The sequence below is a fragment of the Octodon degus genome, unplaced genomic scaffold (assembly GCF_000260255.1).
Source record: "Octodon degus isolate 3935 unplaced genomic scaffold, OctDeg1.0 scaffold00002, whole genome shotgun sequence".
NCBI classification, from domain to species: domain Eukaryota; kingdom Metazoa; phylum Chordata; class Mammalia; order Rodentia; family Octodontidae; genus Octodon; species Octodon degus.
In genome coordinates, this window is record NW_004524578.1 from 33,654,204 (window position 1) to 33,678,494 (window position 24,291).

General features: G+C 41.6%; 1 protein-coding gene across 3 annotated transcripts in view; it reads right to left on the reverse strand.

Moving 5' to 3' along the window:
* Positions 1-24,291, reverse strand: part of Egflam (EGF like, fibronectin type III and laminin G domains) — a 237,431-nt gene that overhangs the window by 102,091 nt on the left and 111,049 nt on the right. For all 3 annotated transcript variants that reach the window (XM_023711909.1, XM_023711904.1, XM_023711910.1), the window contains 2 exons: positions 15,413-15,530; positions 14,112-14,247 (listed from right to left, as the gene is read on the reverse strand). In XM_023711909.1, the coding sequence (XP_023567677.1) occupies positions 14,112-14,247; positions 15,413-15,530 (254 nt within the window). The remainder of the gene's footprint in view (positions 1-14,111; positions 14,248-15,412; positions 15,531-24,291) is intronic.

Below are 24,291 nucleotides of genomic sequence, written 5' to 3' on the forward strand. Positions count from 1 at the left end.
TGCTTTTGTTTTAATACAGAGAAGAAAACCATGGCACTGAATGAGCAAGTCATTTTCTCAAGGTTACATAGCTGAGAAATGGAATGGCTGAGTCTGGTTGCTGGGATGAGGCTAGATTAACATCTTTGATACTAGATAAAAACTAGAGTGATGGGTTCTTCTCCCTCAATCAATACTATTGCTATTATTATAGCAAAACTCTGTTTTGGTACCAGGAATTGAACTCAGAACCTTGTGCTTGCCCTGAGACACTGAGCTATATCCCCTGCTCTCTGGCCCTTAGCTTGTTTCCTGGATACCTCTGTCTTTCTATTGTTAAACACTTCTGTTCATGTAGAGTATTTAGAGGCATTCAGGGATCCTGTGTTTGTCCTTCATGAACAATTTAGGCAAGGAACTAAAATCTGTTCTCTAAAAGCTACTGCCTGGATAAGCCATAGATTTCTTTAACATGTGCTTGTCTAATTTTTCATTAGGAGGAATCATAGAAACACCAGTAAATAGACACTTCTTCAGGCTCCTGGGGCAGCATGTCATATGAATTCATGTGCTGGGAAAAGTTCATGGGTCAGGTCCACCGGGGGAGGTGGTGCTGGCTTCTCTGTCCTGAGACTCCTTCCCCGAAGATGGACTCCTCGTGTAAACAGACTTTATCATCAAAGGAAAAGCCTCTGTGAGCTGAAGGAAACACGTTTACAAACTCCAATTAGAACAAAATCACTTCACAGAGGAAAGCCACAGGGGATACCTAAAAGTAAAGTAAGAGAAGATGTGATCTTTAGATAAAGCCCTCCTGTTATGCTTTGCTAAGTTCTCTTGTGATATATTTAGAGGAAATAACGCGAATCTGTTCTCAGAATGTGCTGTTGTTTACCCAGGGCTATCTGCAAATATCTTCAACCATTTTCAAGTAAAAAGTTACAGGAAGAACAAACTGCTTTTTTTTTTATTTTTGTTGTTCATTAAATGCAGGAAAGAAAACACCTATTTTTCAGTGAGTATGAGGTTGACATTAACATTTAATTTGATTATACAGAACAGGAGAGGAAAGCTCATGCAGATAGAATACCAGTTCAAAGCCTTTACCATTTTGCCCCTAGTCCAGTCATGGGTTTTCCATTTGAATGTTTTTAAAGTCTGCTGAGATATAAAAGTGAAGAGATGATAACTAGTATGAGAAGGATAACTAGACAAAGTATTGTTTTAAGTTGTCCTCCAAAATAGATTTATTTTCTTTGACTATCCTAAAGACAAGGTTGCCAGTTAAATCACTGTAGATTTATCCTGGCATCTTCTTAACCACAAAAAGGCCTGATCCAGGAATGACTGAGAAAGTGTTGCCTTCCCAGGTAGAGAGAGACAGCCACCAGCAGGGCTTCTCCAAATACAGGGGTAGGACAGGGTGGGCTCAGGCATCCTACTAGACCTGACATGCATCAGTGGGGGACTTAGCACGAGGTCTACTCAGAACAGCTACTTCCAGTCCACTTAGTAAGTTTAAGTAGTCGGGGCACATTCTCCAGTTAATTCTGGTGGGAAGAAGCACTTATCATTCAGCAATGTTAGGATACAGTCTGGGCAGAATCTCGGTAATCATTTGGCCCAAGGGCCTGAGAACTTCTAGAAATTTTATACAAGTTTACTCACTTCATTTTTGTAAGCAAAGTCCCTTTAGCTATTATCAGATTCTCAAGGATAATCATGATTCCCAGAGCCTTAAGAGACAGTGACCTATGTTAATCTTCATTCTACGCATGTGACACAGAAGGAAAGTATTTACCCAAACTCAGAGAACCACTAGGTAGTTTTATTTTCCATTCGTGTAGTATTATGACTACTCTACCCATTCCAATCTAAACCTTCATGTACAACCATTTTTCTTGATATCATAAAATACAGCAGGTAGATGCCTTGAGCTAGTCAATTAGCAAATGGTTAATTATTATTGAGTATGCACACATCACAGAAGTTATGTTCTGGAAGGCTGCTAGAACATATAAACACAGCCCATTGTCATGGAGTTAACAGTCTAATAATACATCTAAGAATTAATGCAAGAAGAGTACCTCTAAGAACCAGTCAGAAACTGGTGCAAAATAGCAATTTTCAAGAGCTCTCTTTGGATGGCTACACGAACTGAAGTCCTGAAGAAAGCCTATGAGGGCCAAGGAGAATCTAAATTAAGATCTGACTATATTTGAATTTGGATAACTGAAAAGAAATTGAGAACCTTGAAGTGGAGGTCAGACTCACACAGTATCAGCTAGCTGTGTGGTGTGAACATAATGTGTCAGCAACTTGCAAATGCTAAGTGGAATGACCAAAGAGAGCCAGCGAGTATGGTATACCAAAGACAGGTATAACACAAAAGAACTAGCCACTCCTGTAGTAGGTAAATTAATTATGGGATCTTTCTGCATACACAAATATTCAGGGCTTCCCTTATTAACTTCTGTTTCGCTAGCTCACCACATTAACCAGTGACCTACTTTGTTCCTACCAACTGAACAAAATTCCCAGACCTGTTTATGATTTTTATGTTTGGTGTTAAAAGTGTTATTTAATGTTGTGTAAAACAGTGAAATGTGAATGCAAAAATGAGTGATAGCTGTGTTAATTGTATTTCAGAGACCTGCAAAAGCTAAACTACTTTAAAAAAAATGCCTCGGAACTAAGTGAAAGCAGCACAGTTGTGGAAGAATGAAGAGAGATGAACAAATTTTAGGATTCTGCACCCAGCTTTGTAAACCACTGTATGATTCTGGTTTGATTAAAAAAACCTATCAGTAGTAAGTACAGGTAAGATCTTCTAAGTGGATTTTTGCATGAATCCTAATGAGGCACCCCACTGGGTGAGTTCCCATCTAAAAAAAAAAAATACCTTAGCCCTACATTAAGAGATCGGCGAGGTGATGTGCATTTATAGGATTTATCATAAAGTACTGTTTAAGGTATTTTGTATCATTTTAAAAATATGATATCTGATTAACTGCTTTAAAAGATGTTGACTCCTACCAACAATATATATATAATATATATTATTGATTCCAACAGTATCAATCAAGTGAGATTAGTAAGATACATGAGTACTTGTTTGCAAAACCATGCAATGAAAATTAGGAAGGATAACTGTTGTTTTTCTAGATGTTCTGCATCTAAATAAAGATTGAAAATACATAATGAATAGTATTTGATAGTCGTTTCTAAGTTATTAGCCCACCTGGAGCATCTATGTGTCTCCAAGAAGCTCAAAGGGATAAACAGGCCAATAAGAATGTGGCAAGGACAATGCAGTCATTGAGAAGAAAAATCAGAGGGAGAAAAGGTCATCGAGATGCTGAAGGCTCTACTCTGCTCCCTTACCTTTAGTTGGAGAAGTCCCTGGAAAAGTCAAAAATGTTATAGAGGACCTCAGTAGGTTAAACTCAGAAAAAGGAGTCGAAACCATTTATAATTAAAATAGCCAGAATTTTAGGGAATGTAAGCGGTTGCCTGGGACATGACCTCCTAAAATAAGACTTGTGGGAGAATAAAAATTCAGAATGATCTCAGTCTATAGGGACACAGGGAAAAGCCAATCTCAATGAAATTTAACAGTACGTTTATAAATCTGATGTCAGATTTTAAAAAATCAATTGCATAGATGTAAGAAAGAAAACACTGGTATGGCAAGAACCTATATGGTGGTGTCATAAAACTAAACTTTAGAAGTAACCACAAGCTCAACCTGAGTTCTGTGGACCAAATGCTGTTGAAAAATCCCAGCACCATAGGGAAGGGAAAGGGTATTCTATATTAAACATTTGTAGGAAGTGCTCTACATCCATCCCTATTTGAGGTAGAATCCTAAGGGCCAGTACTTCTAGGTTTGGGTGGGGAAGATATAGCGAGCACAGACTACTATCTTCAGATGAGAAACAGACTCTGGGTCAGATGAGGAAAATGTAGGTGCCTTCTTGGTCTTCCATGTTGGAGTAGAAAGCGAAATATCTCCTTACAGAGAAGACAATAGCAGTGTGTTATGAAGAAAATATTTTGATAGCAATGACGACACCTGCTCTGGACTAGATGAGCTTGCCCCCAATGGCCTTATAAAAGTGGAGTTGCTAGGCCATCAATCAGGAAAGATGATGTAATGAGTGATCTTCCTAATCAGGCTAGGAGTTTGGATTTAGTTCAGTGTCTCTGATCTCAGCCCACATGGATCCAGGGCAATGTTTCTCTCTCTCTCTCTCTCTCTCTCTCTCTCTCTCTCTCTATTTAGGGAAGGGTCTACAGGGTGTTCAGGGTCTCACTACTAGATCAGACTCATAGTGATCTGCCTATTTACAGCCTCCCAAGGGCTGGGATTAAAAGCATGTGCCACCAGGCCCAGTCTCAACTGCCATCTCAGCGTGCTCCAGGGGCAGGGCTGGCACCACAGGCCCAGGGATTGAACCCCGGGCCCCTGTGCCTGCTTGCAGGTGCCTTAATCCACTGAACTATTTGGCCTGTCCAAGGACAATGTTTTTGCATGATTCTCAGAAAGACAGATATTAGACATTGTAATCCAGTAAACATCACAAATATTGACTTAAAATATTAAATATTTAAATTAAAAGACTATTTGTTACAATAAAAGGTATTGCCATCAACTGCTTTCAAAACACTCTCCTGCATTTATTTTATCATTCTTGCCACTTTGTGGAGCATTTCTGAAGTCCCTTTCTGTGTCTTTCGTTGTGGTATCATAGCTGCCTCGATGTCCTGAATTGATCGACAGTGTTTATCCTTCATGGCCATTTTGATTTGGAAGAAGAACCACAAGTCACATGACACCAGATTCATTGAATAAGGTGGATGGGGGCACACTGCAGTATTTTCATGAGCCTGTCTCTGTGTTGGAATGCACTTAGCAGCAGCACTCACTATACATATATATAATGTATTTAGTACAGGGTCTACAGGGTCTCACTACACAGATCGACTCATTGTGATTCTCCTGTTTTCTGCCTCCCAAGCACTGGGATTACAGGTGCGTGCCACCATGCCCAGTCTCAATCTCTGTCTCAGTGCACCCCTGGGTGGGGCCGGCATCCACTATATTTTTGATCACACCTCATAAAGACACTCATGAAAGAGGACTTCCAGAACTGCTCCATGACCTGGCCAGAACAGTGGGATAAATGTGTTCAAGGTGAGAGGGCCATGTTTCCAGGGGGCTTAATAGCAATGTATCTTTTGCTGTGACACATTATTTTGGTAGAATTTAACAATTCACTATATACTTGGATCGCTACTGTGTGCACATGCGCACACACAACTGAAACTCAAATTTTACAAAATAATTCTTATTTTTATTGTATGTAATATATAGCCTCTGTATTTTTTCCAGTTCAATTCTATTTCTTTCTACAGAAACTCTCGGCCAGGACCCTCTCACACAATTTCACTACCTTCTATTGAGTCATCACCCACAAGAGAACCCCTGGTGTTAAAGCTGAAGAAAACATTGAAGTTCAAGGCATGTTACAGACATTACTCAGGGAACTAGGCTAAAAGTGGTTAAATTCTGCTAGGGAAAACTTTTGAGAATGGAATGTGTGAAAGCAGAAAATTGTCCTCCAGGGGATAGAGCAGAACATTCAGAATAGCCTTGATAGAGAAGGCCACCATGCTGGCCTAGAGAGAGTGGATTAAAATGCTAAGCATAGTACAAACAGATATGTGTGGGCTCTTTCCCTCAACATCAAACCTATCATTCCACAATGCAACACTTTCTGAATGTGACCTATAATTCCACAGTGTAATTTTTTTAAAAAAAAATGTATTTGGTTGTTACAGGGTCTCACTATGCAGCTCAGACTCATGGTGATCCTCCTGTTTTCAGCCTCCCCAGCGCTGGGATTACAGGCATGCATCACCATGCCCAGACTCTGTGGCCAATTTAGCCCACCTTGGGGGCAGGGCTGGCATGGCTTGTGGTGCCAGGGATCAAACCACAGTCCCTATGTTTGCCTAAGCTTGAGTAAGCAGGCACTTTAGTCGGCTGAGCTATCTCGCTGGCCCCACAGTGTAATGTTTTCTGAAGGACCTTGGATTACTCAGTGACTTCTTGCTCTCATATTATTCCATCATCTCAGAAAGAGTTATAAAAACCTCTGTACTGCTCCATGATATCGCCTTCTAATAGAACTTTACATTTCTACCTTCCCTCCTAGTCTGTGAACTAGTCAAATAGTGTTTTGTCTTATTACTTTTTGTGTTCTTTGAGATGTCTGCATGATCTTTCAAAAATTCAAATACCTCCAGTCCCCTGTGCTGCTTAAAACTTTCTGCAGCTCCCAATTCTCTTCAGGATAAATACAAGCTTTTTCATTATAATGCCTTTTCTGTCTGACACTTGCTTACTCATCTCTCACCCCACATAGCTCCAGGGTTCCTAAGCAATTCCAAGAGCCTTTTGCTTCTTGCCTCCAAGCCATTGCTTAAGTGGCTTCCTCTAGACTAACCCTTTCCATGGCTTCCTCCCTCCTCCAGTTATCTCTGATGTGTCCTTAGCTACAATAAGAAGCCTTCTCAAACCACCTCAAAACTAGGTCACCCATAAATATGTACAACTTTTATGTGGCAACATGAAATTTTAAAAAAATCTTGAAAACAAATTCAGATGTCAGATATATGTTCCTCCAAGGCCCCGTGCCCACCCTTGCCTGCAGATTCACTACTCAGTGTATATATGTCCGTGTGAATAGATGTTCATAGTGGGTATTCAATAAACAGTGGGTGACCTGCATTAAAAATGTCTTCAAAATTAGCCTTAGGAATAGCATGAAGTCCTAACTCAAGCATTGGCAAATTTCAGGCAGCTGGAGTGTTTGTCACCTTCTAATGGCTCTCACCTTCTAAATGCATCTCATTGTACAGGCGTTATCCTCTGCTGCTTTTATACTATAGTAGCTAAGGGAAGTGTTGAGACAGAGTTCATTTACCTAGCAGAGCACCAAATGGTTACTATTTGATCCTTTGAGAAAAAGTTCTCCAACGCCTAAAACAGTAGCCTTTAATCTTGTGTCCCTGGGACAGTCTGGTGAAGCTATAAACCTCTTCTCAAGAGTGTTTTCACATGTAGAGAGTAAAAAAAGTATCACAAAGGAAATGAGTCATATTGAAAACAATTATCAAAATAAATAATTATGATGGCCATATATGTACTCCTTTAATAACATTAAGTAGCAAAACCTGGGAATGAATTTAAGTTACTGTGATATTTTCAATGCAGCAGTAAACATAACTGGTACTTTGCGATATGAGCAACAATTGTGATGGATAAGAAAAGACCTATCATCCTAATGGTGACAAATCATAAGAATTACTAACACCAGTGTGGTTTTCTGTCTGTATTGACTTATGAAGAAAATGCTGTTTCAGTTGCCGAAACTAAGAATTTAATTATTTTCCAGCCGAGTGCGCAGATCCCTTTAGTTCTACCCAGGCAGCTTTTGGGGATCTACGGAGTGCAGGTTAAGTATCCTGCTCTCAGGAAAGAGGAATGACCCCATAGATTATTCAGGGAGAATTGAGAGGGATGAGAGATAACACAAACCCCAGAAGAGTCTTCAATTGTCTGCCAATTCTATACCCTGGTTTATGCAGGATTTGTTCTGCACTGAAATGAATTGAAGGGAGAAGTCCAAAGCCAGTAAATAGTCACATTAAAAGAAACTATTATTTAACCTTAAGCTTTCAGCCTCTTTATTTACGTATTGGTTTTACCCAATCAAATGACAAACAGATGGATGAATGGGGTAATGATAAACTCCGCAGGCAATTTGTCCCAGGTGGGACAATAGGCAAGCAAGCTTTTCGTTCACAGTTTACAAATGGCTCCCAAAGCTGCTTCACAAGAATTCAATTTATGTGAATGCCTATCAGTCTGACCAGGAATTATATTAAGAATTCTCACAGTAGGAGAGACTGACACTTTAAGGAATCAATTTGTAGAACCGTAGGTCAGACTTCTGCAAAAACTTACAGGACAGCCCCTCCACCGGAGCCTGAAGCCTGAATAGCAGGATGAGACAGCTAACAGAATTGCTGGGACAAGGCATCTGTCTGGAAGGCACTTACAAGGTTTTCAATTTCAAAACTAAAGAAAAATGGATTCTTCTCTTCATGAAGCACCACTTGTTAATATGGAGTCTCAGTGTAAATACAGTCAATCCCATTCCTGCTCATTACTAAAAGGAAACCCTGTGTTTGAACATCAGCACTTCCTAAACTCTTTCCTGAAATGGGAGAAGAAATACTTCTTATTTCCCATCCATTCTTGCCAAATTAACTAATCATTTAAGGATAACTCTAGGGCTAGGGATGTAGATCAGGGATCGAGCACTTGCTAGCAAGCACCAGGCCTTGGGTTCAACCCCCATGACCTCTAAGTCCCAGTTCTAAATTTTATATATTTCATATTCTAAATTTTAATATTTTCAATTTTAAACCTTTGAGGTTAGAAAACCAACAGTGGGCTATATTACTCTTATATATTGCTGTCATTTAGTCAATTATTGTTACATATTTTAGTGAAGGGCTATGAAGAAAGTTGGCAATTCACTTATGAAGAGATCTGAAATTCAAGTTTTCATTCCACATGAAATAAAGTTTGAGTGGGCACTTTCAAGTTGGAAGTATATATTCAGATTATCTGAAGCATTCCCACCTACTGATATGCCTTTTGTGATGAGAAAACAATAAAAATAAATAACTTCCCATGGAGGTGGGCAGGATATGCATGTGCAGATCCATGATGGGTCTCACCAGGTTTGTATTTTTGCATTGTTGATGTAAGATGTTATTAGTGATAACAGATTCATTTAACTACTGAGGCTAATGCTTCTTAAATTATCTACTTAAACATAAGTAACTGTTAAGTGTGGGAATACATCTCCATTTGGCTCAAGGCACAAAAACCAGCCTTAAAAAAATCCCCTACAAGCCACTCTTCTAAGTGCTATGCTGGAATCTATATTCATAATCCTTCTTAGGTAAGCATTCTCATCATCTGCATTTTATGGTTGAGGAAAGTTAGGCTTACAGGGTTAAGAAACTTCCCTGAGACTACTTGCCAGTTGCTCACATTCTCTAGATTAACCTTCAGAGACTTTGACCCTGACCATAACACAAATCATATCATTTCTTATAACCGTTCAAGGAGATCCAGAATCCATTCAGCTTCCTTGCTGAATCCCAGACTTGATCTTCACATCAGTAACCACCTCTGCAGCCTCAATTTCTGAGAGGTAATTCATTGAATTCTCTTGTTAACTTGCAGCTAGAGGAAGAGTTTGTGATGGACTAGAAAGACAAGTAACTTTTGAAAAATGTCAGCTTGCGAACAATCATGTTGAATACCCAACCAGACTGCATTACCTTGAGATTTCTCAAGCTAAACCAGCAATCAGCTGTAGTCAGCCTAGAAGCAGCCCTGTATTAGGGAGAATTTTGCAAGTCTTATTGTGGAAGACATCTACAAAGGACCAGGGAATTACTTAGGCAGAAATGTACGAAAGGGTTAAGAAGGGAATTATTGCTCCCTTTCTTTGGCTAGTACAACTCTCTGGTATGAGATTTAGAGATCAATTCTTCTTGTTCTGTGTTCCTAAACTGTACAAAGAAATATTGTGTTTTGAATTATCACATATACTCAATAAATTAATAGTAAACTTTTCATTAGGAAGTCATTGAAAGCTTTAATCTGTTGTTTCCAATACAAAATTCTGGAGCAATTTTAAGTAATCATGTGATACCTACAAAAAAACTATGTAAGCAAAATGAAAACTATTTCTCACTTTTAACCAACCCCATAGAGAGCAGATATGGGACGTGTTACCCAAACTGGAACTTTAGTGATGAGGGACATTTTTCTAGGCTTTTGGTTTTCATTGCCACATAGTATATATTTCAGCCTCTGAGAAAAACACTTACTCCAGGGAAATTCTTAGGGAGAAGAAGGGAGATTTCTCAGATATTTATAGCCAAAACATTTTAAAACATAGGTAGCTATATTTATCCTTGGCTCTTATTTTAATAAACAGCAAGCACTATTGTCTACAAAGAAATTTTCAGTATCACTTCAAAAATGAAATATTCTCCTCCTCAGATGCACGGCTTTTCTGTTTTAATAAAGCAGTTGAGTTTCAAAACCATTGCAGAATTTGTTACAGCCTACAGACTTGCTTAGAATTTGCCTCTTCAAATCTTTACTATGGTGCTTTAAAATATTTAAAAATCTACTCTTGCCAAAGAAGCTAATGAGCCAACTCCAGGAAAGACTGTGAAGAATACTCCTACTGCTCAGCAACAGCAGAAATGTCTTACAATTCTGGAGGCTGACAATTCCAAGATCAAGGCAGCAGATTTGGTTTCCGGAGGATCTTGCTTTCTAGTTCACAGCGGCTACTTCTTACTATGTCCTGATGTGGCAGGGGGAAGCCTCCTCAGGCCTGTTCCACAGAGCACTAATCCCACCTGTGAGTCTTCTCCCTCCTGAGCTGACAGCCTCCCTGAGGATCTCTCCCCAACACTGTCACCTCAGGAGGTAGGACTTCAACGTATAAATTTGAGGAAGAGGGGATACGATCATTCAGACCACAGCACCCAGAATGGATGGAGCTCAGGAAAGTGCTCTTGAAACACACATCCTGCGGCACTCACCTGCACTGGGATAGGCTCTGACATACCTATGGGTGGATTTGCTCCATGCTCCAACATAAATGTAGCAACAAGCCACAAAGGTTTCTCTAAGGAACAGCAGCAGCAGCCTAGAGGAGGCTTCTCCTCTCCCCCACCTGCCTAGCACTGGCTGGGCTTCTCCCATGATTTCGTCTCTCATAGTGGATCATGAACGCAAGGGCACATAGGTTTCATAAAACCAGTATTTTAGAAAAGCACCTGCTGGAAGATGGGAAAATTCTATTCTAATTTCACTTTTATAACTAACTGGTTGTTTGATTGTGGCAAAGTACTCCTGCAGTTAAGGCCAAGTTTCCTCTTTTGTAAAAGGGAAATGGTATGGTGGGAAGGAAACACACACGGAATGTCTACTGTGCACAAACATGCCACAGAGGCTATGAGTGATAGGCACAGGGAGGGCTGCCCGCAACTGCGGTTACTGATGAGGAGAAGTAAGTTCTGAGAGGAAGCAACTTGACTGGAGCTTTATGTTCTCGTGGTGATAGATGCCAGAACTCTTAGTACCAGGCTTTCTCTATCCAACCTTGTTCCATCCAGAATACCAAGAGGTCCATGGATTTTGCCCTTGCAGCTAGGCTTCCAGGCATTGTGAAGGTGCCTTGTCAAGGTATGCATATTTAAAAGGATTAAAAGTTTGTATCAGTGATGTGTTTCATACAAATGAATTTGGAGCTGAAAACTCTCAGATGTTTGGAATAGCTCTAAATATTAAAGTGATTTTGCTAGAAAGAATTGTGATTATCAAATGCAGGCATATAATGCCACATATAGCTACTCTTTGCAGGTTTTTAATGTCTACATAGCTCTCTCTCATAGGTGATCTCACAGCATCTTCTTAACCACACATTATAAGGCTGAGAAAAGCTACCGTCCATGTAAGTTGGGTGTTTGTAGCCATTGGTCCTGAGCCCCACGTTTCTTCTTTCTAACTCACTTCTGATTTAAGCAGCAGCTGTGAGGTGACTGTTTCGTGAGAGTTCAGAGTCACCTTCTACAGCCAATGCCCACCCCCAAGGTCACGCTGTGCTCATGTCCTGTTCCTAGCACCAACACCCCCAATTCATGCATCCGCATCCTAGAAAGGACAGAAAGCTGGGCTCTCAGGAGAATCCCACAGATGGCAGAGGAGGACAGAAACCAGTGAGTGGTGTGGGCAAGTATCAAGGCAAGTTTCAGAGAGGTTCCAGTCAAATCAAGGCCCCAGGAAAGACCCTGTCACCTGAACACGCCCTCCCACCCCTCCAAGTCCTGCCTGTCCCAGTCTTTGCCTTGGGCTCTGCTGTGGGGACACCTAAAGACATGAGAAGTGCTGGGACTCAGGGAGGATGACTTGCCCAGAGCCACACAGCTGGGGGAAAAAGAGGTTGCACTTTCTCCCGGGTCTTCAGGGGTTGGATCCACTGATGTTTCCTTTTTTTATTTTCAACTGTGTGCAAAGGTTAGAAAGCTGCCATTTCTAGCTTTTGTCAATAACAGGAGACACAAAAAACACTCTTTAAAGACACATGTTTAAGTACAGAATTAGTTGTAAGTGGTAACTGCCTCTTTGCTGGGGCTACACAGATTATCTGCTAAGCTCTGTTCGAATGGTGGCACAATTTTCAACATTCTAAAGTATTCCATTTTGGCTTTGTTGGCGTTGTCTAATTTACTTCAGTAAATTATAAATGTTCTGTTTAACATTTGCAAGTTCATGAACTTTTAGTGCTGCCCATTTCAGTGGCATTAGAATCAGGCTAGAACTTTTTCTATCCTAAGCATAATGCAGGCTTTGCCTACCAGGTCCGTTCAAATACAGGCTTGTAGATTATCTCAAGGAAGAACATCAGTCAGGGCTTTGTTGGACCCCCCACTCTCACCTCTCCTCCTCCTGCCACTTCTCTCTTCCCCACTCCCTTCCTTGGTGCCCATCTGTCCCTTTCCAGAAACTGTGCCACAATTTCCTTTAAGGACTCAACCCTCTTGAACCCTCAGTCCACACAGTAGGTGAGAATTAGTTTCAAAGCCTGCAGTTTGATCAGGTCTTAACCAATCCACAAATTTGCCCCACCCTGGCCCCACACACTGACTCAGAAAATGAAAAAGGACCCCATCATGGCCAGTTAGGAGTAGTATCAGGATTTTGCTGGATCCATGCAACAATAGCCATTTTTCTTCCAATATGAAGCTAAGCTAGCACACTGCCAGTCTCAAGTGTCTCCTGGACATTTTGCCACTGGCTGAAAAAGTCCACACAAAAAGGAATCAATAGGGCAGGGAGGGGGATAGAGACAAACTGACAGGGTGACCCAGATATGGGGTTTCCTGGATTCAGATTTGGCACTGAACTTTAGGATCACAGGAACCAGTACATCACTGCCTCTTCTGTTCCTTTTAAGCCTTTAATAAATCCTACCTAGTGCAAGGTGTATATGTACACAAGCTCTTAAAAGTCACAGGCAGCTCGGTCCTGAAGAAACACACATCTGTTTTCTACCCCCAAGGAGTGGGCTAGGAAGTCAGGCAACAGAAGCAAGACTAATCAGATCCTGCCAGGATCCTCTGTCTGAGCTTCAGAGAGCCTCAGGAATGAGGTGCTCCCTCAGTCTCTTTATGAATCCACAATGCAGCTTCCTATGAGCCCCGTTATCTTTAATTCAGAGGGTGCCAACCGCCCCTGAATTGTTTCAGGCTCCCTCCTCATCAGCCACAGCCTCAATTCAAAATCAAACTACAGATTTCAGAGGAAAGACCTTAGATTGGGAATTCCTTTTGTACACCGTTGTCCTCTCTCCTTTCCTTCTTGACTCCCTCCCTGCCTCTCCACCTCCCTTGTTTCCTTTAGGTAAAATTACACAGTATATTGAGAATCCATGTTTTTATGTCTCTAAATTATGCCAGAACATCCAATCATTCTTCTCACTTCTAACAAGCTGGATCACAAGAACTGGAGAGGTAACTTGTGGCGGGGAGCGGGGAGTGAAATCAGACCAAGACACTTGCCCTAAGGAAAGAGGGATGCAGAGAAAAAAATGCATTGTGGTTTTTTTTTTCGAGAGAGCCCCTCCCCCCAAAAAGAAGGCATTATCAAATATGTACTTCAGATATAAGGTTTCAAAGCCAGAAAGGCAAATTTCAAGCTTGAAATGTAGGGAGGCTTATTGGTGCCTCACGTGTTTTCAGCGCTCAGAACAGTGGAAGATCAGTGGAGAAGAAGATAAGAAGGGACAGGTTTACCAGTTGACCAAAGAGGTGTGGGGACAGGTGGTGACCCAGATGTAAATGTGGCCTCCAAGCCTTTGACCCTTAAACACCCATGTGGTGGAGGCTTAGAGATGACTCCCCTCATCTTAATTCATGTTTGGAAAACTAAGGTGGCCAAATTTGGCACGCACACTTACCTGGTGAATTCCACAGAATAGTAGCGAATAGGGGAACTTCCTTCAGTCTCTCCAGGTTTCCAAGAGAGGGCCACCCCGGAGTCAGAAACCACAAGGACACGAGGCTTCTGAGGCGCTGCTGGAGGCAGGCAGGGATCTAGGCAGGACAACAAACACAACTAGACCTGGCTGGTCGCCTCAGTCATCCGAGAAGCTGAGTACGTAAAAGACGTGCCCCTCCCATGACCAAGGCTCTCTGTTCAGAAGAACTTCAAACTCCAAACCAATAACTCACTTGACACAGGGGAGCTTGTCTTCCCCTTTCTTCAAAGAACCTCAGCTGCAGAGGTGACAGAGTGAGGACCCGCAGTGCACGGGATGGAGTGTTCCCTTCAGCGCCTTCCCTCAGACCTGCACCTCCTAACACCTTCTGCTCTTTGTCTGCCTGTTAGAATTGATATGTATGTGCTCTGGAGGAAAATTAAGTGTTCACCCTTCCTGCCACTTACTTTGTAACTCTTTTGTGTGTGTTTTCTCCTGCTGACAAGGAAAATACACAGCCATGGAAAGACATCTGACAATGCCGTCCTCCGGGAGGTGTTGCTGTCACCCCCAGGAACCTGTCCAGATTGCCATACCTCCCAGTTTTTGTTCACATTGTTGCTTAGGCTCAGAAGATTTTTCTACCTTCCGAGCATTTTACTGTTTCAGATTGGGAATGCTGACTGCTCTCCTATCCCCACACCAAGAGCCCTTCTGTGCGGGGACTGCTGTCAACATGTTTGTGCAACAGTGTCCTCCACAGTGCCACTTCAGTGACAGTTATTGCATCCCTTCTGCTCATAAACTGAGCTGTATCTTCAGTCCTTTTAAATGCTTAAAATCTTGAAATACGGTCTTGCTAAGTCCCTAACTTGCTTAAGTCGGGGTTAAAATTGCTATTCTCAGCACTGCCTCAGCCTCAGCCTCTTGGAGTACTGGAATTATGTATGCAGCACCACACCCAGTTAACTTTGGTTCTCTCTCCTCTTCACCATCTTAATTCCTACTCATCTGTCAGATCTCACTTAAGTTTCTATCTCCTCTGGGAGCTCTCCTCCTCCCTGGGTTGTAGCTCTGTGGAGAGCCGTCTTTGTAGTTTGTGGATATACACTGATCGCTGACTCTACCCCACATTGCACTTACACTGGTTATCCTCATGTTCCCAGAGCCTCCCATAGTGTGTGGCACCTGATAGCTCCCTACTAATAGCTGCCTTACGAAAGCATGAATGAATAGCAGCCTGTCATCTTCCTTCAATGAATTGGAACCTCTCGTCGTACCTTGGGACAAAATGGTAATGTGGCGAGCAGGGCTGAGCCTCCCTTTGGCAGTGTGGCTGTACGCTGCTACGCTCACTCGATACTCAGCACCTGGCTTCAAATCTCCAATCACTTCCTCCTGTCAACAACCAAGCAAAAAAAGTGCTAGTGGTGAGATTCCCTGTTGGGGCCAACTGTTCAGTTTCCATGCGATTTACATCTTGAAGACCCTGTGAAGTTGGTTGGGTTAGGGCAAGGCGCAGATAGTTTTGTTTTAACTAGAATTGGCCCAGTTTTAAAATTTGCTAAAAGGAAAACACCCTAGTGTATTTCCCAAAACTGGACGGCCACTGTCGATTGGCACCTACACACCGCCCTAGGGCTGGATTCATCCTCACTATCAGCTACTGCTGTCAGCATCTCAATTCCTTGATCAAGGTCCAACATTCTGGGATGCAGGCAATGATCCTTCCCAAGTGGGAATCCCTCAGCTTTTTCTATTTGTGTACTCCAGATGCTCAGGGACCAGTTATAATGCAAAAGAATGTCTTGATTTGCGCTTGTAAAGTAGGGACTAAAAGCAAAAACAAGTGAGCTTAGACATGTGTATGTACTAGTGCCCCATTCCCGAGATGAATATGATTATCTTTTATTTTAAACATGTAATTATAAAGAGAAAAGATAAACAGCATCAGAATCACCACAAGGGCTTTCTTAAATCAAATTCCTGGGCCTGCTCCAGTACTTCTTGGGGAGGGCCCAGGAATTTACATTTCTAAGGAGTTCCCACCCCAGGTTTTCAGCCCAGCTGCTGGCCCAGGCAGGGACCACCCATTGAGTAGGTTCACAGTGGGTGGATATGTGAAGTCCTGTGTACAGAGGTTCTGATCTGAAAGCCCAGCGAAGAGGATTCTCCACCTTCAGCTTCAGCAAAGGTGGTATGCTGGGCTGGGGATGGAGCTCAGTGGTAACACGCTTGCCTACCATGTGTGAGGCCCTGGCTTTGAGCCTCATGCCAAAAAGCAAAACAGAACAAAACAAAAAGAGCAAACAAATGTCAAGGTGGTGTTCAGTAGTAGGTGGGAGCCTGCCCTCACAGGGAGAAGCAGCAGTGCACTGTTGTAGAAAAGACACCAGTTCAGGACCTGAATCTTGATTTTGTTATTTGGTACTAGGTTTGGCCTTGATGTTAAATCCCTGAGTTTTAGGTTCTTGCTTCATCAATGGGCATTACGTTCAACCATCTTGCAAGACCATGTGCTTGGTAATAATATATGCACAGTAGCTGGCAGGGAGGATATGCTCAAGCAAAGGGTTGTAAAAACCCAGGTGTGGGTGTGTTCGGATGCTCCTCTTCTGCTTATCTAGATTCTCCATCCACTCCAAGACCCACGCCCTGCTCCTGAACCTGACATTATACGTATAATTAAAAAAAAATCATTCCTGACACCAAAATCCAAGACTTCTTAGACACAGACATGACACCATGAATAAAAAATGTTCACACCTGCCTGTGCATGGCAGGTCATAGTCAAAATACAAGTGGACTAAAAATATTGCATAAAATCACCTGTAATCTATGTGTATAAGGTCTACATAAAACGTAAGTCAGTTTCGTGTTTAGATTCAGTCCCACCACCAAGATACCTCATTGTATATACATATGCAATTATTCCACATTCCAACAAGAAAATGAAATGAAATATGAAATATCTTGGTTTAAGATGGTGCAGATAAATTCAACCTGCATTACGCATTTTTGCTTTTCTCTTATGAGAGTGGAAGCCACTAGAGAATAGGCACGACAATGTCCTCTGCAATGACGGAACATCCCTGTTACTAAAGACCTGGACACTCAAAATATTGGAAGCATTCAATAAATAATTGTCAAAGTTTATGGGCTGGGGAGATAGCTTGGCTGTCTAAGTGCCTGCCTGGCAAGCGCAAACACCCGGGTTCCATCCCTGGTACCACATGCCCGGCCAGGCCCAGAACCCCAGGAGCACCGTGCTGGCCATGGCTGTGCACACCTATAATCCCAGCAGGGGGAGGTTCTGACAGGCGGATCACTATGAGTCTGAGTGAAGTAGTGAGATCCTGTACCAGATAAATAAATAAATAAATAAATAAATAAATAAATAATATTTTAAAAAAATATAGTAATTGTCAAAGTGTAATACACTTCTTTTTTTTCTTTTTCCTAACCCCAACTCTAAGCCTTATTGCAGTAGTTCTTAAACCTTGACTGCATCTTAGAATCAGCTGAAGATCTAAATCAATCAATCACTTAAATCAGAATTGCTGGGAACAGTTTCCAGGTGTCTCCTTGATACGCTCCAGGTGGTTCTACATCCAAGTTCTTTGTCCTGCATCTCGGGTCTGTCTCACAGCTACTGCGTTTCCCCATATTTACTTTGCTCAAATTTCTCCCCCTGGGAGAACAGCCTTTCCTCTGCCTCACATGACGCTTTGCTCTTCTCCTCACAGACCACCTTCTTGAAGAACTTGTGTCCACTTCCTCACCTCCTTGTCATGTTTCCATGTGGCTGTCAGAATATTGCAATATTCCTACCAAAGTCTCCATAACAGCACTGTAGCCAATGCAGTAGGTCTATCTCAGTTTCTATGACTCTCTGCAACTTTCAGTTCTGTTGTTGCTTCTGAGATCCCTTGGATTCCTTGGAAGCAGTGGCTGTGATGCTTTTTGGTCTCCTATCTCTCTTGTGGCTGCTTTTCAATATTTACCTATCCTCTACCCACTCTCCTTTTTATGTTAGTCTGTTGGTCTTTCCCATCTTCTCTTTCCCTCTGTAGACTCTTGTGCAGACAAACACTTCCACACCTGACCTCGTGGCGATGCCTCCCAAATCTGCACCTTTAGCTCTAGCCTGCCTTTCAATCTCGGCATACATTGACAACTGCCTCCTCTCTATGCACTGGCTACCAGTCACTCAAGATCAACATAACCAAAGCTCAACTAATGATTCTCCCTCCCAGTAGCAAAAGAGAGCTTAATCTATTGCCTGAAATTCTTCATACTGTCCTCTTCTACCAGTTCCTCTCCAGTCCTAAGCATTACCCAATCAGTTACCAGTGGAGCTGATGCCACTCTCTTTGTATCATTTGAATTTATTTACATCATTGCAACCTTACAGTCATATAAATCCAAGTCCTCATCGTTAAAGCGGTGCTTTCCTCTGCCACAGAAACGCCCTGTACAAGTTCAATTTCATATGCTAAAGTTACATTTTTACCTTTCAAATCTGAGCATCCTTCTATCCACTTTACAGTCCCTTAATGTAGCCTATTTATGTTCTTCTGTTTATCCCTCTAGCACCAAGCCCTGCCATCTCCCTTCCTTGCATTCTACATTCCAGTCATACTTAAAAAGTTGGCAGAGTTCAAATTTATGCCATTCACTTCCTTGCCTCTGGGCCTTTGAACCTGCTATTTCCTCTACACAAGATGCCCTTCTCCCTACTCTCTCCTGGCTCACCCTGCTCATCCTTCATCACTCAGTTCAGCTGAGACATTACCTCACTGCTCTAACCCCATCGCCAGTCAAGTTAGGCAGCCTCCTCTGTGCTTCCTTGGTGTCCTTGATAAACCTCAGTCTTAGCGCCACTCACCTTAAATTGTAACTGTCTGTTTATCACCTTCTCCCCACTCACACAAGGACAGAAAGCAAGTTCTTATTCTTCTGGCATCGCAAAGCTTAGCATTATATTATCAGACATATAGCAAATACTCATGCAATGTTTTTTGATGAATGAATAAATGTACTGGAGTGAAATGAAAGGAAAAAAAAATCAAGAGCCAAGACGACCCACAAAAACAGATTAGCTCATCAAGAAACCAGGTTCAACCACTGACTCCTCCGTCATATTCAAGAGCATCATATCTGCTATGAGTCAAAAGTGTTCCCACAAAGAACACATGCTGGAACTTTAATCCCCAGTTAAATAGAGTTGGGAGATGAAGCCTCATAGGAGGAGATCAGGGTTCAAGGGCAGCTCTCCTGAGCAGATTCGTACCATTGTTCTGAAGAGAGTTAGTGAGTGTAAGAGTGGTTAATCATTATTGAGAGTGAGCTGGTCATAAGAGCAAGTTTGGCCTCTCTTGCTCTCCTGCTTTCCCATCTTCTGCTGTTAGTGGTACAGCAGAGGCTACAACCAGATCTGCACCAATGTCCATGCCATGCCTTTGCATTTCCCAGCCTTAGGAACCATAAGCCAAATAAATTTCAAAAAAAGAATACAAAGTAGTATTAGACCAGAAAAATTACAGGCTGGGGAGATAGCTCAGTGGTCTAAGTGTCTGCTTGGCAAATGCAAGGACCTGGGTTCAAACCCCGGTACTGCATGTCATGCTGGCCCTGAAACCCTGGGTATGTTGTGCTAGCCACAGAAACTGGGCATGGTAGCACATGCCTATAATCCCAGATCTGGGGAGGCTGAGACAGGATTACCATGAGTCTGAGCCACGTGATGAAACTATACCAAATAAATAAAAGATTAAAAAAGTTTTTTTAAAAAGAAAAATTACAAATAATACAGAATTTCACAAAACAAAATAATATGAATTACACAGTATCTGTTGTAATGCATAGTGTTGTCTTCAAATTAGTTGTTCATATTACCAGATGCATGCATGTAAAAGTGGGAGAAGAAAGAAAAAATATATAAGAAAGTAAAGAGAAAGAAAAAGGAAAAAGAATTGAATAATGAAGACAAAACAAATTAAGAATTACCTGCTCCTTTCCATAGACCAGCAGAAATGCACAGTACAGTGGTCCAAACCATCCTATTTGCATACATAGATATCTTTGTAAATTACCAGTGTCTCATATTCTGTTACAGCACAAACAGAAACAGTACCTCTGGCTCAGGCCCCAGGGTCAGTGACTCCAAAGATAAGACTCATAATTTCTTATGTCCACCTACACTGTCCCTCCAGAACCTGTCACCCAGTTCCTCTCCTTTTTGGAGCTGTATGGACAGCCCTCTGGACTCCTCAGCAGCACAGCATCCCCACCAGCATCTGTCTCAAATCTGTCCTTCCCTTCCTCTCATATTCTCTCCATCCTTAACAAGGAATCCTTGCTGAATATATAGCTCTCTATCCCTCCCCTCCTGTTTTCATGTACCTGTGTTCCCAGTAGAAGCTCCACCTTCTCTGTTGCCAGGTTTATGTCAAGTTGAATGGCCAAGAATCCAAGGAGCAGGTGGACCTAAAGCTCTTCTTACTCTCCCCTGACTGCCACTCCAAGCTCATCCATAGAGCGGAAATAGACTTTCAAATAAACTCAGTGCTCTCGCTGCTTTTTGCTTTGGGATTCTTTTCTCCTGGAAAGTCAGAATGCTCTATGTAGTATGGGGATGTGATTTCATAGATTATTATAGATATTATCTAGGCACCAATACCAAGATTACTCTCTTTAATTGTCATGGATGGGGGGGCTCTGTTTTAGGAAAAAAGTATCTTTGTACACACAGCCTTATTTAATTTTCCATTCATTCCTGTGAAGCAGATATCTTTCTCATCTTCACTTAGAGAGGTGAAGACTAAATCCCTGAAAACTTTACAATTTGCTCCAGGATAAGTGTTTAGCAAGTATCAATACAGAAATTTGAAACTTGCTCAGTTGAACTTTAAGACCTGCATTCTAACCAGGCAATACCTGCATGAAAAATATTAAGCGTTGTTTAAATCAACAAAAGATAGCATTCATGAACAAAGACTAATTATAGTTATTTTACCTATAGAAGTTAAAGTATCAGAAATGCACATGATACTACTCACAACCAAGAAAAAAAAATATAGAATTTTCCAATACAGATTAAAATAAAAATAGCTTATTTGATATAAAAGATTAACACTATTCTTGACTAGGTGAGAGGTGGAGGATGTTCCATCCAGAAGCCTCTTGTGTCCAGTCTGTCTTTTCCTGAGCTGTTGTGCAGCAAGCTGGCTGAACAGTGAGGAGTTAAGAGAACTGAGTAGCTGGGGTCATGAGAAAAGGAGCTGGACTCAGCCATTTAGCCAGCATTTCCCCCTAACGTCTCCCCTCCCAAGTGAAGTCCAACATTATTTTGTTATTTGTGATAACCTTTGGAATTTTTGCTAACATATCACAGGATTCCACAAATGTTTGTATTTCTGCTCTTAAACATCTAACTAATACTTCAGTCTTGCCACAAACTAGAAAAGATGCTGAATATGCTCTTCTCCAAATTAAAAATATAACCGTGTTTTGCTGTGCTTTACTGCCTTGTGGAAGCCTGAGAACAAAAAACATGTTTCTCTCTCTTCTACCTTATTTCTACCCAAGACAGTTAGAAATAGAGTAAGAGAAGTGGCCTTCTTGGAGGTCAAAGAAGAACAATCTTTCCTAGATCCTGGTTCTTCCCACTTTTTTATTTTGATGTTGGGTGCTTTACTGCAGAAAAAAAAAATCAAATAAACAAGCAAAACAAAACCCTGCTATGTATTTGTGTGTTGCCTCCTCTAACTTCCCAAGCCACTGATGAATTTCTGTGTAGAGTGGAGTCAAGCAAGGCAAGTCCTTTCACAAAGCCCAAGAAAACCTCCAGGAATTCTGAACCAGTAAGCTGTTCCCTAGGCCTCTTTCCTTCCTCACCGATAGAACCCTAACAATAAGCTTTCATTTCATGATCGCTGTCATCATAATAGACTGCATTTACGCTGCAATTTGGAATTTATAAAGTCTTGTTACACCATTGCCTCTTAATCCTCACAAAAGTCCTAAGAAATGAGTCCTAGGATCCCACCTTACAGATGGTGCAGCTAGACCCAGAGTTTGTATAACTGCCTTTAGGGGCAAGAGTGGTCTAATTTCCCTCATAGAACAGACCACAATTTACCTGTTCCAATCACTGGGCTTCTAGATACAGCACATCTCGTTCTCCGACTAGCCTCTTTTTAACTTGCTTTTTTCACATCTAGACCAGTACCACTTCTATTCGCAGTCTGATCTGTATGACTCATCCTCTAATATCCTTTACTCCTTGCTTGTAATAGAATTCCTATAATTCACTGGGGTTGCAGCCACTAAAAAACTCCCAGCCTTCTTTCCTTCTGAGCATGATCATGTGGGTCGATTCTGCCCAATAGGATGAGAGTGAGAATGCTGAGTTTAATTTCTGAGTTATTCCTTAAAGGAAGGGGTGCATGTACCTTGTCATCTACTGTAGGGTATGGATGTGGCAGTGAGCCATTTTGGACCATTTGGATGAGGACACAAGGAGATGGAAGGACAATAGATGAGAAGGACCTGGCATCTCTGTCTCAAGAAGAGACTTACATTGTTTTTATCCAGAGAGTCACTGAGGAAAATATAATGTACACTTGTTAGAATCACTGTTATTTTGACTTTCTGGATGAGTAGGGTTATATCCTAGTTATATATCACCCTAAAAAACACATGTAATTAAAGGAGCTGCCCCCCCAAAAGATGGGACCATTGTTTACTAAATTTACCTTTCACTCATCTTGATGAAATTACATCAAATGACTCTCAAGTTCCATCTCTGACTGCTTTTGGACCTCATTTCTACTCCTTTACATGCTACTTTTTTCTTCTACTAGGAATCCAGATCAGTCTGTCTTGGAAATGAAGCTAGAGGTTGTCCTATTCTCTATTGCAGATGAGCCCAGCTTGGGGAAGGCATGAGGCGAGCAAAATACTGCACTAGAAGCCAGGCGATCCAGGTCTGATTGCATACTAGCTGTGGCTGTGGTGGTGCCACCCAGTCTCCGGCCCAAGGTTCAGTACTAAAAGCCTTTCATTCTTCTTCAGTAATTGTCATCGGAAGGGACCCAAGGTGGACTCAGGTTCACAGCTGACTACAAGTTCCCCTTTGCCTCAGAGACTGCTGAGGATGCCTAGCAACCCTTGCTAGAAGGTCCTGTAACATATGAATGTAACATCTTCCAATCGTCCTTCTTCCAATGGCCTTCAGAAAGGCTGTGCCCAACAGAGTAGAATCATGTGTGGGGATTTCTGGGTTTTGGTCACAGATAGGTAGAAGGCATTTTCCAAGGCTTTGCAGCAGAGGCAGAATTAGATTTAGGGGCTGGAAAAAATGGATTTGTCCTGAGTGTTACAGGAAAATTAGCATCTTTGATGCTTGTCTACTAAAATGACAACATCTATTTCTCTAGCCTCCTGGGAGATCAAGTATCTTCAGTGAGGAACCCTTCCTCGTCTACCCCATCATTTTACAGTGAAAGAGGGAGTCATAGAAGCTCACCCTTACTCTGAATGAGGATGAGATGCAAGTATTCTGATTCCTAGGTAGGTTTTCTCTCTCTACACCTGGCTAAGGCGCAAACCAAGTCACTGTTCTGGGGCAACAGACTAGCAGGTTCCAAAGCACAGTGATGGTGCCTCTTTTCCCTCTCTAGGCAAAACGATCTACTGAGATGCCAGAGGAAAATAGGACATTCTATGTCTGTTTTATCTCCTCCTCTAAAATTCTGTGGGACCTTATAATGCAGATAATATTTTACCATAGTAGTATATGTATAATTTATAAATACATAAATATACATATATTGGTATGCATTCAAATGTGTTTCAATTGACGGTGTGAAGGATCAAAAAGTGTGGAAATTACCAGTCTAAGCATCCTTTTAATTTTCATATTTACTTACTCTGTTTTACTATTTTGTTTTCTATGAAGAAATCTGTCAAATATTCTTATAAGACAAAAGATAAGGTGAAACACTAACTGAAAGAGAAGCATCTAGAAGGCAGATTTGCAAACAAAGCACTGGAATTACCAGCCAGATTATTTTGCTCAATTTATTATTTTAATCAAATGAGCCATTTTTCTTTTTCTTTTTTTGCAATACCAGGGATTGAACACAGAATCCTG